The sequence below is a fragment of the Salminus brasiliensis genome, chromosome 6 (assembly GCF_030463535.1).
Source record: "Salminus brasiliensis chromosome 6, fSalBra1.hap2, whole genome shotgun sequence".
In the NCBI taxonomy this organism is placed as follows: Eukaryota; Metazoa; Chordata; class Actinopteri; order Characiformes; family Bryconidae; genus Salminus; species Salminus brasiliensis.
In genome coordinates this window covers 12287825-12300635 of record NC_132883.1, presented here as the reverse complement: position 1 = coordinate 12300635, position 12811 = coordinate 12287825, and the positions used below count along the sequence as shown (strand labels likewise).

Below are 12811 nucleotides of genomic sequence, written 5' to 3'. Positions count from 1 at the left end.
ACTGGCGTATTCACTGTATATGAACTTCAAACTTACTACTGCTAAAAAAAAAAAAAGATGCTAAGAACTTCAAGTGTGGAGCAGTACCTTCGGATATGCTGGAGTCATGGAACATGGTCTCAAAAGCCTGATGTGTTTCTGCAAATGAAGGCCTGTCCAGTGGACTCCACTGCCAACCTGAGAATGCATAACACACACAACAAAATAAACCAATAACTAGGAAAGGGAGGGTCAATGAACATCTTTGATGTTCTAGTTACAATACCTGTGACCGAAAGGTTTGTGTGTGCGCATATCTATAGTTTATATACAGAAAGTCAGAAGCTTAAGCCAAAAACATAGCCATGATATATTTCATAGTGCACTCACAGGCTCTCATGAGCTCGTAGACTTTAGGTGGACATCCTTCCGGTTGCTCCATGCGATAGCCCTTCTCCAGCAGGTCATATACTTGAGACAGGTCAATACCAGGGTAGGGAGACATGCCGTAGGTTGCAATCTCCCATAGCAGTACTCCAAATGCTGCGGGACAAACACATATCCATCAGAACGTGCTTACAGTTCACAGTCTGCCCTCCTGCCCTTCAATGTCCTCCATTACCCCCATTACTCAATGTTCCCCATTACTTAAAGCTTAAGAGACTTCTGAGCAACGGACCCATTTCCCATAGCTGTAAGAATAGTGTAATTCTAAGCCACTATCCCCACATTTGTTCACTGAAACCAAGAGAGACTGACCCCAGACGTCCGATTTGATGGAGAAAGTGTTGTAGGCTAAGCTCTCTGGTGCAGTCCACTTGATGGGGAACTTGGCTCCAGCGTGGGCCTTGTATATGTCCCCAGTCATCAATCGACTCAGGCCAAAATCAGCCACCTTAACCACATGATTCTCCCCAACCAGACAGTTCCGTGCTGCCAGATCCCTAAGAGAACAAGAGAATAGGAGAAAGAAGGGAAAAATTACTTATCTGTTATTGAGCAGCATTGTGGGTTCCATACCCGGGCTTGGGCAAGCTACCACTCTTAGGCCCTTAACGCTCTCTGCTCCCCAGGCATCACAGCGATGGCTGCCCATCGCTCTGGGCATATGTGCTCATGGTCACTGTGTGTTTGCTCACAGGAGCTTTGGTTTGTATTTGGTACAGTAGTGTATAGGTGTGTGTTCACGGCTGCGTTAAAAGACAGAGGCCAAATTCCATGTGTGTCCAACAAAAATGGTGAATACGGGGGTCGCTGTCGCTCCATGGCCTATGAGACTATCGGATGAATTTCCCATCATGTGCTTTGGGTACTTTGGCCCTCATCTCTTTACCTGTGGATGAAGTTCTTTTTCTCCAGGTACTCCATGGCAGACGAAATCTGAGTAGCCATGTAGAGCAGCACTACTGCATTCACCTCCTCCCGATCACACTCACGCAAGTAGTCTAGCAGGTTGCCATGAAGCATGTACTCGGTCACTATGTAGAACGGAGGCTCCAGGGTACACACACCTGCACAAATAGACCAAGATCAACTCATTAAGCTTGCACCGCAAGAGCAGGTGGTCCTAGAAGTATGGTGTGGTGTATGTGATTTAGGTTCTGATCCTTTACAAGTACATTTATTGTGAGATGAAGGCAGATGGGACCAGTACTAACCTAGAAGCTGCACCAGATTAGGGTGTTTCACTTCTTTCATGACTGCAGCCTCTTTAAGAAACTCCTCCACCTCCATAGTGTCTTCCTGTAGTGCAGAGGTATGGCAAGATGCTTAACAAACATTTCCCTGACAGACTACCATGCCAGACAACTGCTCAAAAAGATCAAAACAAGCAGCTTATTTTAGCATAGACACATGGATAGTTCTTGTACCACGATACTGCTACACACGTAAGACAGAAAAAAAACAAAACAAAAGGCAAACCTTGAGCGTTTTAACAGCAACGGTGAGGTTGTACTTCTTCCAGACCCCCACATAGACCTCGCCATACTGGCCTCCTCCCAGCTTGTGCTTCATGGTGATGTCTGTACGTTCCATCTCCCACTTATCGTGAATGGGGGAGACCCCATAGACGGTGGGCTTGTTGCATTTTGGGGCAGGGTAGTGGAGCGTGGTCACCAGACCGTCTGCTACAGTGGAATGATGATGGACCAGTTCAGCTAACGTGCTGAACCTACTCTCAGACGTTACATACACCTAGGGTGGGGGAACAGAGAGAGCAACCACGGGGGAGAAAGAGGTACAGGGAGAGAACAAGAAGAGATAGAGATCAGGGGTCATGATATTGATTAAGAATGGTGCTAGCTTAACATGGGTGAGGGAAAAAAAGGAGCAGAAAAGGGGACGTACTTTGCCATCAGAGGCTGTGTTGATGCGGTAGTGGTAGACACGGCCCTCGTAGCGCAGGGAGATGGACAGCTGCCCGGGGCTGCTTTCGCTCTCTCGCACCAGGAAGCTGCCATTGATGAGGCTGCTGAGCAGGTACTCTGCAGCGCTGCGGGACACAGGACCATGGTACCAGCTGTGCTTCTCCAGACTGTTCACCGGAGTGATGTAGTTGCTGGGAACCCAGCCCTGACCATTCTTCGAGCGAACCTCACTCCACTCCCCATTCTGGTTATAACCCAGCACCCTCAGCTTCTCTCCTGGGAGAGAGGGAATAAGAAAAAGAGTGTCTTGAAGCGATAACAGCAAAAAATCTCAGCCAAGGCTATTTATACAACAGAGACAAAGCCAAGGATGTTGCAGAGCTAAAAACAGACACAGCAGACATTTAAAGTTTGCGTTCTGAAATCTGAAGTATTTAGATGACTTAAGAAATCATCAAGGTTTAAAGAAAGTGTGCGATGACTTGGATCATAGACAAGCGCCTTGCTTGTAGATCCGGAGCAAAACTGACGAAACAAAGTAGACACGTCTTGGCTGACATAGATAGTCCTATGTAGAGCTTCACCACAGCAGGAATTAAGGAGGAGATAACACCTAGTCCCAAGTGGTCCCTAGAAACAAAGGGCTCCTCCAAATCCACACTCTGGTCAGCAACATAACATGCCTATAGGGTGCAAGTCCTTCGGAGAGACAGGTTTAAAAGAGACCAGGTGGGACAGACTAGACACTCACACCTAAGAATCCACACTAATGGGCCTGATAAGGGCGCATAGAGGGCACTTGTGAACGCCCTTTAGAATGAAAAATGGGACACACTACTGCCAGGCATGAGGACTGCATGGCAGTGTGCCATTTGGGACTGGGCTACTGTCGGTTATTTGGACCACACTCCAGCGTGGTGTGGATCAAAGAGAGAAAGACTGGCATCATTGTATTGAACTAGCTGCAGAAAGGACTGCAGCAGTAGAAAGTCTTGCATTGTCTTCGCTCTCCACAACTCTCCTTCTCATTTCCTGGCTCACTCTCTCGAAACGTCTCTCTTGAATTCTCGCTCTTTCTTCGCTTTCTATTCTTATCCCACCACCTCTTGAACTCACGCTTCCTTTCTCTGTCTCTTACAAACCATCTTCTGCTTTGCCTGGGTCTCTAGCTCCTCTCGGGCTGGCAGAGCAGATAGCATGTGCCGTTACTCCACATCAGTGGCTCTCCACACAGCAATGGAGCTTCATAAATGTATGCCAACTCATCCATGAGGCGCCAGCAGGGCCTTCAAAAAACCCACCTCCATCAGACTGCCCCTCTCTCCCTCTGTGCCATCACAGAGGCCAGACAGACAGCACTGCAGCACTTAGCCGTTAGTGGGCAGTGGCAAGGCACTGCAGAGATTAAAACCTGGCCGCTAAGCGCCAACTTTTGCTCTCTGATCAGGCCCGTCTATGTTTACCCACCTCCTACGAGACCAGCTGGGAGGATTACCCACTGCATGTGCATTAGCTTTACACATGGAGCGAGGAGTGTCCCCTAGCCTCTGACTCATGCTATGAACATTAGCTTCATTTACAGCAGCGTTACTGCTGTTGTGTTTGGTTCAATAAAGTTGATGATGTCCAGTGCTTGCAGGGGTGGTACTAGCAGAAACCTGCAAATCTGCCTTGCTTTAATCTCTCATACACACACACACACACACACACACACACACACAGAGGATCAGATAAAGATGAACCTTTGGCCACCATGCTCAATGCCAGGCATAGGCTAGAGGGGTATAAAGCCCCCAGCATGGAGCTTTGGAGCTGTGGAACTGTGTACCCTGGAATGATGGTGCTCCAGCCAATACTTTTGGGGAGTAGGGGATGAGTTGGAGTGATGACCATCCAACGCCATGACCTCACTAAAGCTCGTCTCTGAATGCAATCAAATTACTAAAGCAATGCTCCAAAATCTAGTAAAATCCTTTCCTAGACAGTAAAGATAGTCATTTCAACAAAAATGGGATGAGCTCTTTTTTTAAATACCCTTCATTTAAGAGGAAACAATGGATGAGCAGGTGTCCCAATACTTTTGTCCATATAGTGTATGCGTGGTATATCCGATAAGATTTGATAGAGGAATCAGACTTTAGTCCCTCCGATATCTGAACCAGAATTTCGGTCATCAGCCTGGTACTAATAACCATCAGTGCCGATATGCCTCGTCAAGACCCGTACAAAGAGAAATTCCATGTTCCACTTTGAGTGGAAAAAAGATTGAGAACACAGAGGACGGAAGTTCATCTGTGTAATGCTGCACCTCTCCACCGTCATACGCTGCATACAGAGCAGCATGGGAGACACAAACCAACCTAAGATGCGGGGTAACGTCATGTCCTTCATACCTTTCGTAATGCTTAGCGTGTTGTCACCACTAGCGACAAAGTCGTAAAGTGCGACGAAGAGGTTGGGGTCACTTTCAGCAGCGCCCAGCAGGTTCTCCTTCGAGCTCCAGCGCACCGCCTCCGTCAGCGCAGCAGAGTCCAGCCCAAACGGCCTGTGCAGGGCTTCTGTCCGAAAGAGGGAAAAAGACAAAAAGAGAACGAATAAGTAAGAGGACAGAAAAAAAGCCTCAAAACAGAAAAAGAAAAAGGAAAAAAAAAAAAAAAAAAGAGTGGAGAAAGAGGGAGTGGTATGAAAAGACGTCAAACAAGGTAGATCCACTGGGAAGGGCTGAAAGGAGGCTGAGTCAGAAGCTAGAGATGAAGAGATGAATGAAGGAGTGTCGAGATATGCAGGAGAAGAAAGAACCAGAGGGTGGAGGAGAATGCGAGTCATAGCATGTTGAAGAAACCGTGAGGAAACAGGGCAACACAATATTGCAGTAAACAAACATTCCTTTCCATTAAACCAGCAGCCATCCTAATCCACGCAGAAACCCCACATCTCCCTCAAAACAACCAGATCAACTCCCAACCCAATGATATATGTAGACCATATATGTAGACCAATAACCACAAGCACACTGCATCACCATAGACCGAAATGACCCCACAAAAAATAAACCCAGAAAATCCACTCTTTGTCCAGGTTATCCTCAAACCCAGCGATATTCCAACAAGCGAGGGACCGCCGCTGAAGGACAAGTGTACCTGGAAGATTACAGCGAGCCACGTTCCGGAGTCTGGGGCCCAGCGGGCTGGTCAGCCTACTCCTATCTTCGTCAAAGCTGCTGCTGGACAGGAGAGTCTGTAGTGGCATACTCTTCGTCTTCTCCCAACACAACTACTGATCGTACCTATGACTTTCCCCCCGCAAAACCAGCAGGGAGCTGGTGAGTAACGGATGGGGTGGCTGTCTGAGAGGGCTTTTGTTCAGGCTGGTATATATGGAGCCAAGAGGAGGGGCCAAGGGCACATGGTTGGAAAAATAATGCTCCACTCCCCCCGACCACTGCCCGAACATGCCTACGTCTACTGGTCTTCCTTCACAGCTGTCTGCCAGCCACACAGACTCAGGCATGCTGATACACACGCAGGGAGAATGTTGTCTAGGCAGCTGCGTCCAATAACCATCACATCATAGCTTCGGTAAAGAAAAGCGAACTGCGGATTATTGGCTGGATGAGATGAGGCATGGCAGAATGCGGTCAAAAAATGTGCTGAAAATGAAGAAGACTTACTCTCCCTCGCTCTTATAACCAAATACTAACTCAATCCTTTCACTTTTTCATTATTTCTCCCTCATGTTAAGGGGCTGATTACTGTCCTACCATTGTATAATCAACAAATAACCATAACACAGTGAAGCAAGGTTGAATTTCAGCTGGCTTCTGCCTGGGGCTTTCCCAACTGTTCACTCAACATTTCTGGATAATGGGGGTCCGTCAGTTGTGCACATGTCTAAGTGCAAACCCTATGAATCACTGGGAGATCACTGGGTTCATCCCTGATTATGCCACAGCCATCAATTATTCCCAAGCAGTTTAACTGGCTTTGCTCTCTGTGGCTAGGAAAGGTAGGATGCTTCTCCTTCCATCACTCAGCTTGGCGTTAGCCTCCTGCTAGCTGTTAGCTGACACAACAGACTACTTTGCCATTCTCCTCTCCAAGTGTGTTCGGCTGTCAAATGGTGTTCGTGGGGCAGTCTAAAGAGATGTGGTTGAGTGACGAAGCTAGCCTATCTGGCCTTGACCCTCCCCAGCACTTGAAGCCTCCCGTGATAAGGCAGTATTAAGAAGTGGGGAGGAATAAGGAACTACCAATTAGGGGCAGGGGTTTGCAAACACCCTGTAAAATATAATCAGCCATAACATTAACACCACAACTTCCACACCTTCCACACACACACACACAAACATTATATATATATATATATATATATATATATATATATATATATATATATATATATATATATATATTATATTACACGCACACACCTATATATACACATATACCATCCCCTTTTTGGAGACCATTTTGCCTTCCAGACCTGACGCCCTGCATGTACTGTACATCTGTGCCAAGCGCATCATAACCCTACAGTAAACAATGCTCAGGCCCATTAAAAATAATGAAAATAATAAAACATTATGAAACTCGTTTCTTTTGTCACCATGTGAACAAATCCGACGTGGCAAGTTTCTTTAGAAAGGAGCATTGTCTTCATTTCCATCTTAGATATTTAGTTATGCAGAGAATTACCCTTTAATTTCCTTAATTCCTCTTTAATTGGTTATGCTTGCAGATGATCCATCATTGGTCTAAATTATTTTAAATATGCTAATAAAATGTAAAAGAAACACAAGCAAGATATGCTAATGCAGATTTAGCATGTGCTGGCATCAGGACTATCAAACAATTCAAATAACTCGTCGTGTTACAGCCACTGGAGTTCATAGAACTTTCAGTTAATCAACCACAATATTGACTCCTGAACACAGTAATTGTGTGATTACCATAAGATGAACACAGTTTCCCAAAAAGCCCTTTCACTCAGCCTGCTGGCTCCTCAGCACGCCCTTCCAACCAAAGACATCATTTCAAATCATAAACAGCACTACAGTGAGCAGCACAAGCAAGCTGTTAATTAAACTGTTATGAAACTGCCATCACCCTAACCTTTCTATGGAAAGCTGGAAGACTGTCAATTTATATAACGTGTTACTGGCACAGAGAACCTGTAGGAACATGCTGCGGAGGATCTGCGTGGCGAAGCAGACCGCGCCACGGAACGTTCACCCCACCTTTGTTACGAAGAAGCATGCAGTGCATTTTGTTCCCCGCAACCTGACTCAGCCACAGCTCCCAGTACATGGCCCCGGCAGAACAAGTCCAAACCCAGTCCAAAGATCACTTGAAGCCTAGGCTGACCCCAGTAGGCTTTGCTCCAGTAGACACAGAACCTTCTCAGGAAAGAAACGAGGAAGCCGGACCCCCCCCCCCCTCCTGTCCGCTGAGGCTTTTTCGGGAGTCGGAGGCCTCCACTGTTGCACTTTGATGTGGCTCAGAACTCAGAATTTCCTACACGGCTCCTGGAAACGGCAGAGCGTCTACATGGTAACTGACCCTGGTCAGAAGTGGACGCATGTGCAAGTGTGTGTGAGAGATCTGGGGAGAGTAAAGCTCGAATGAAGGTCTCTTGGGGGAAAGTGTGTGTGTGTGTGTGTGGGGGGGGGGGGGGGGGGCAGTCATTTCAGAGAGTGGTGGGGGTGGACTCTCTCCTGGCAGATGTCTCCATTTCTGCTCCATGTGTGATGCCAACCACATTTCCTCTCAGAGAGAGAGAGAGCACAAGCACACATTGCTCACAGTTCAAGCTTCAAGTAGCCACATTATTAAGGCATGTAATTCCCACTCAATCATTCCATCGTCTGTTTCTCAGAACAGGAGCTACAACTTTACTAGAACAGGATGTTCAATTATTCACATCATTCAAGACTTTAAAAGGTACCATTTAGAAACGAAAACCTCCTGAGGAACCCGAATGGAAAATTACTGGTAAAGAACTTCAAGCTGAGTGGTGTTCTTTGAGTACTACAGGGTGTTACCTTCACAAGGAAAAGGCAGGGAACACACTAACCGAACTAATGGGCGACTGGGAGATCAAGATATGAAGGACGATGCTATGGGGACACACCACCACTGACCAAAAGCCTAGATTTAGAAGACACTAACACAGAATATGTTGAAAACACAGAATATGAAATGGTTCGCCAAGCTGCAAAATCAGCTCGTTTAGAAACGCTGTTTCACGAGAGCCAACACATTTACATATCTCCACCTATTTAGTCTACTGCGGTGGAGCCCCGCCCACTCATACTGCAGCCATCAGGAGTGTTTCAGCAGAGTGTTCTTTTTGACAGCTAGGGGTGTGACGGTACATGTACTGAGCAGGTTAGTAACCAGCCATGCTAATGCTGCATTCCATTAACCTCGGAAGTCGTGCACTGGAGCTGGGAACCTTGCCAAAACAGAGTTGACAACGTTCCAGTTAAACATGACGATAATTGTACGCAATCAGAAAACCTTTCCAAAAAATGGACACACAAGTACTTCAGATTTTTACCACAGCTGGTTCAACAAACCTTCACCCATGTTTTTTCATTTTCCCAGGTCCCAGGTTAGCGTGGGCAAGTTAGCGTTAGAACAGGGGTTTATGCGCTTACAATTTCCACGTTGTACCGAACACGTCCCAAACTAGCGCTGGGTGTTATGACCTCAAGTCAATTTCACGATTTACTGAACATTTACTGAAGATTTGCTCAGTTGGTTCAGCGTTTGAGTTCTGAGTTCTGGTCATATGTTTTTAAAGGGACAGTATATGAACACACGCAGTTAAAAAATGGTCGACATGAGCAAGATTATATCAATCAGAGGTTCTGAATGTCAGTTTTAATTAATTGTGCAGCCCTATCCTGACTATGACGTCCCAAACTGTGGTGTGTACCCAACGGTATACCGTTACTTTACTAGGGACAGCCAATCAGAATGTATAGCACCTCTATAAAACGCCTGTTTTAATTTTAATGGTCACATAAAAATAAATGACTGCAGTTTTTAGAACATTAAGCCATTTGTGTGGAACCATATTTACACATGGTTCTCCAAAGAACCTCTCTTATGGTCTGGAAATTCAAGCTTATCCCCAATGGGTCAGTCTGGCAGCAGGTTTTCATGTTAAACAAACCAAAGCACACCTCTTAGACTCCTCTCGTTTAATCAGTTGGTTTCAGGCCTCAAACAAGCGGTCTTTTGGGCTCCTGCTTTGGAATGAAAACCTGCAGCCACACCCACCCTTTGTAGATGAGCCACGACACCCCTGCCCTGTGGTGTTGCTCTAAAAAAGCCGTTTTGGCACCTTTATTTTAAACAGAGGAGTTCAGACAGTACACACAGTGTTCCCTAATGTAGTCCCTGTGCACCTAACCCCTTTCTTTCATTCACTGCAGAGCTTCACTGCAGTCTGAAGCCTTTGGACTTCTCCGGCGCAGCTGTCCTGCATTGGGGCATGTCGTGTGCCTGTGTGCCTGTGTGCTGAACGAGTGTGTTGTCGGTCACACGTGTGAGTGTGTGTGTGTGTGTGTGTTGGAGATGCCGTGTGGGACAGCTGGGACAGGGGTGTGAGTAGGGCAGAAGGTCTACTTGAATGAGAACATTGAGCAGGGGGGGTAGTGTGACTGCCCTGGACAGAGCCCCTCAACACAGCTGCTGTGCTGAGCTCGGGCCAGCCTTGGAACAGCTGAAGCAGCACCTCTGCACAGACTTCTGTGACCAGCACAGTTCAATACACTCTTTTACGGCTCAATGGTGAATAAAACCAGCTCTTTACCACCCAGATCATACAGTGAGAGAAAAAAGATGAATTAAACTCCGCTTGTCTAGTCGCTGTAGAGAAGTACTGCCAATAGAATATGAACCTATTGGGCTGGAGGGGTATAAAGCCCCCCACATTGAGCTGTGGAGCAGTGGAACTGTGTTCCCGGAATGATGGCACTCTATCCTGTATTTTTGGGATGAGCTGGGGAGTTGAGGTTGGGTGCTGATCAGCCATCATTCAGACCTCACTAGCGCTCCTGTCGTTGAATGTAATCAAATCCTCACAGCCTTCCCTGGACAAGAGACCGTTACTCCAACAAAAGCAGGATAAACTGTTTTAACACCCTTGATTTCAAAAGAAACGATAAATAAATAAAGCAGGTGTCCGTATACTTTTGCCCATATAGTGTAACTTGTTATCCAGTGATTACACTGAAAGCCATGTACTGTAAATAACACTGTATTACTGAGAAAAACATGATTCACACCTCATTAAAATTAGGGTTACTGGACGGCCTTCTTAACCAGTGTCATGAAGCATAACCACAACAGCATATACAGTAAATACATGGCTATTTTGGAACATGAGCAGAATACAGAAATCGCTTTACGGAAGACAAGCACAAACATGAGACGCATCTCGACAGCCCACCAACCAACCACGTCATCAAGCATATTGCTGCAGGGCAAACGGACAGAGGGCTTTTGGGAAAAGGGGGAATTTCAGGAACTGAGGGAATTTTTGGCAGGCTCTAACGTAGCTCGATACACTTGGCTCGCAAGCTTATAATCATAACTTGCCCGTAAAATCCTCATTTGCCACAATAATCGTTCAGTGGAGAGAGAAAAATGGATGTTCTATCATGAGCACACTAGAGGCATCCTAAAGCACAGCGTGACAGCAAGAGCAAGAAAACATCCTGCCCACAGGCCTCCGTATCTCAATGTACTCAGCGCTATCACAATGCATGCTTCGCTACTCAGGGGCAGCCGGGTATTTTTAGTCCCAGCATGAAACAAAAACAATCTACCCATAAATACCTTCAAAATGACCAGACTGCAAACGCACAGAGCGAGCCACAGGAAGTACCAAACAATTATTCCCTCAGACAATAGCCCCAGATGAGTAGTCGACTATGAAAGACTGATACTGTCCATTAGGAATGAATGAACAGTGAATACGGTCCCTCAGCACAAACAACACTGGTGTTCTCTCTTAAGCACTGTGTTCTCTATTCCAGTAAACACTGCCACTACAGTTCACGTGATGAAAGTACTGGCCTAGTAATATAGACAATCAGCAGAGAGCCACCTCACTACACCCCCCACCCCTATGTGTGAATCTACAGTGCATTACCATTGTGAATTTACACTGCATTACCAATGCAAATCTATGGTATATTACCAGGGTGAATCTACAGGCGACCACCAGGGTGAATCTACAGATGACTGGGTCAGAGCATCTCAAACATCAAGCAGGTCAGTACCAGGGACGTCCCGATCCAATTCAGTGTATCTGGATCAGGTCCATCCTGGCATTTTTAACGGATCAGGTATTGGCTTTTCCGAAACTAAGGATACAGTTCCAGTGCCTAGTGTTGTGAATCAGAGCACCCTCTGGCGTCCTCTAAGCACTATTAACAGACATGATTCACAGTTGCTGCAGTGAGGTAAGTAACTGGTAAGAGCAGTGATTGTATTTACTCTCCATTCCACCTTAAATCGCACCGCAGTACCTGCAGGGCGTAACTGCTGGATTTAAGGTGGAATGGAACGTTCAGGGAAGAGGACAACTTCAGCTTAGCCATTAGCTCAGAGCCTCGTTGTAAACGTGACACAGCAACAGTATATTTTATTTATAGAAACACAAAGATCGGATTGGATCAGTATCAGCCGACAGTCAGCATTAAGGTACTATAGAGGGTAAAAAAAAATCTTGATTGCGACATCCCTAGTCAGTACCTGCCAAAAGTTCTCCAAAGAATTCCAACCAATGAACTGGCAACAGGGTCACAGGCACCAAAGACTCACTGATGCTTGATGCTTATGGAGACCTCGCCTTAAAACGTACAGGACTTAAAAATCCTACCCCACAGGACGCCTTCAGACGTCTGGTAGAGAACATGCTTCGATGGGTCTGAGCTGTTTTGGCGGCATGAGAGGAGGGACCTACACGACAATGGGCAGGTGGTTTTAATGTTATGGCTGATAGGCGTAACAATTACATGACATTCTTCTACAAGAACCTTACTTTCACTGTTCCTGAGGATTCTTGGACAACCAGACCTGGGGAAAAAAATGCTGCACCATTTGGCAATGCTTGTGAAACAAGCAAACCATGTGATGACACTGTCTCAGGTATTACCATATCTTTCGCCACCCTCTCATGTTGAAACCACCTTACCAGATCTGCCTGGCCGACAGACTATTCAGGCATCTCTAAATAACAGTTACAACACTACTACAACACAAGTCACTCAGTCAGAGCTGCCGGCACAAAAAGGCACATCACGTTGTGCTTACATAATATGAATCACTGGACCAGTACATTTAATTGCACTGCCTAAAGGGATTATACTATACTAGAAGACTGTTGCTGGTTGGTGCCTTAATGCTTGCTAAGTGGCCATATAGTCAGCCTGCCATCCTGCGCAC

At 46.2% G+C, this 12811-nt stretch overlaps 1 protein-coding gene across 3 annotated transcripts in view; it reads right to left on the bottom strand.

Moving 5' to 3' along the window:
- abl2 (c-abl oncogene 2, non-receptor tyrosine kinase) overlaps window positions 1-12811 on the bottom strand; it is a 35924-nt gene that overhangs the window by 6816 nt on the left and 16297 nt on the right. For 2 of the 3 annotated variants that reach the window (XM_072681635.1, XM_072681637.1), the window contains exons 2-9: window positions 4742-4906; window positions 2329-2624; window positions 1903-2175; window positions 1638-1722; window positions 1313-1490; window positions 739-923; window positions 370-522; window positions 88-177 (exon numbers count right to left, since the gene is read on the bottom strand). In XM_072681635.1, coding sequence (XP_072537736.1) covers window positions 88-177; window positions 370-522; window positions 739-923; window positions 1313-1490; window positions 1638-1722; window positions 1903-2175; window positions 2329-2624; window positions 4742-4906 — 1425 coding nt within the window. The remainder of the gene's footprint in view (window positions 1-87; window positions 178-369; window positions 523-738; window positions 924-1312; window positions 1491-1637; window positions 1723-1902; window positions 2176-2328; window positions 2625-4741; window positions 4907-12811) is intronic. The other variant, XM_072681636.1, reaches the window with a different exon arrangement.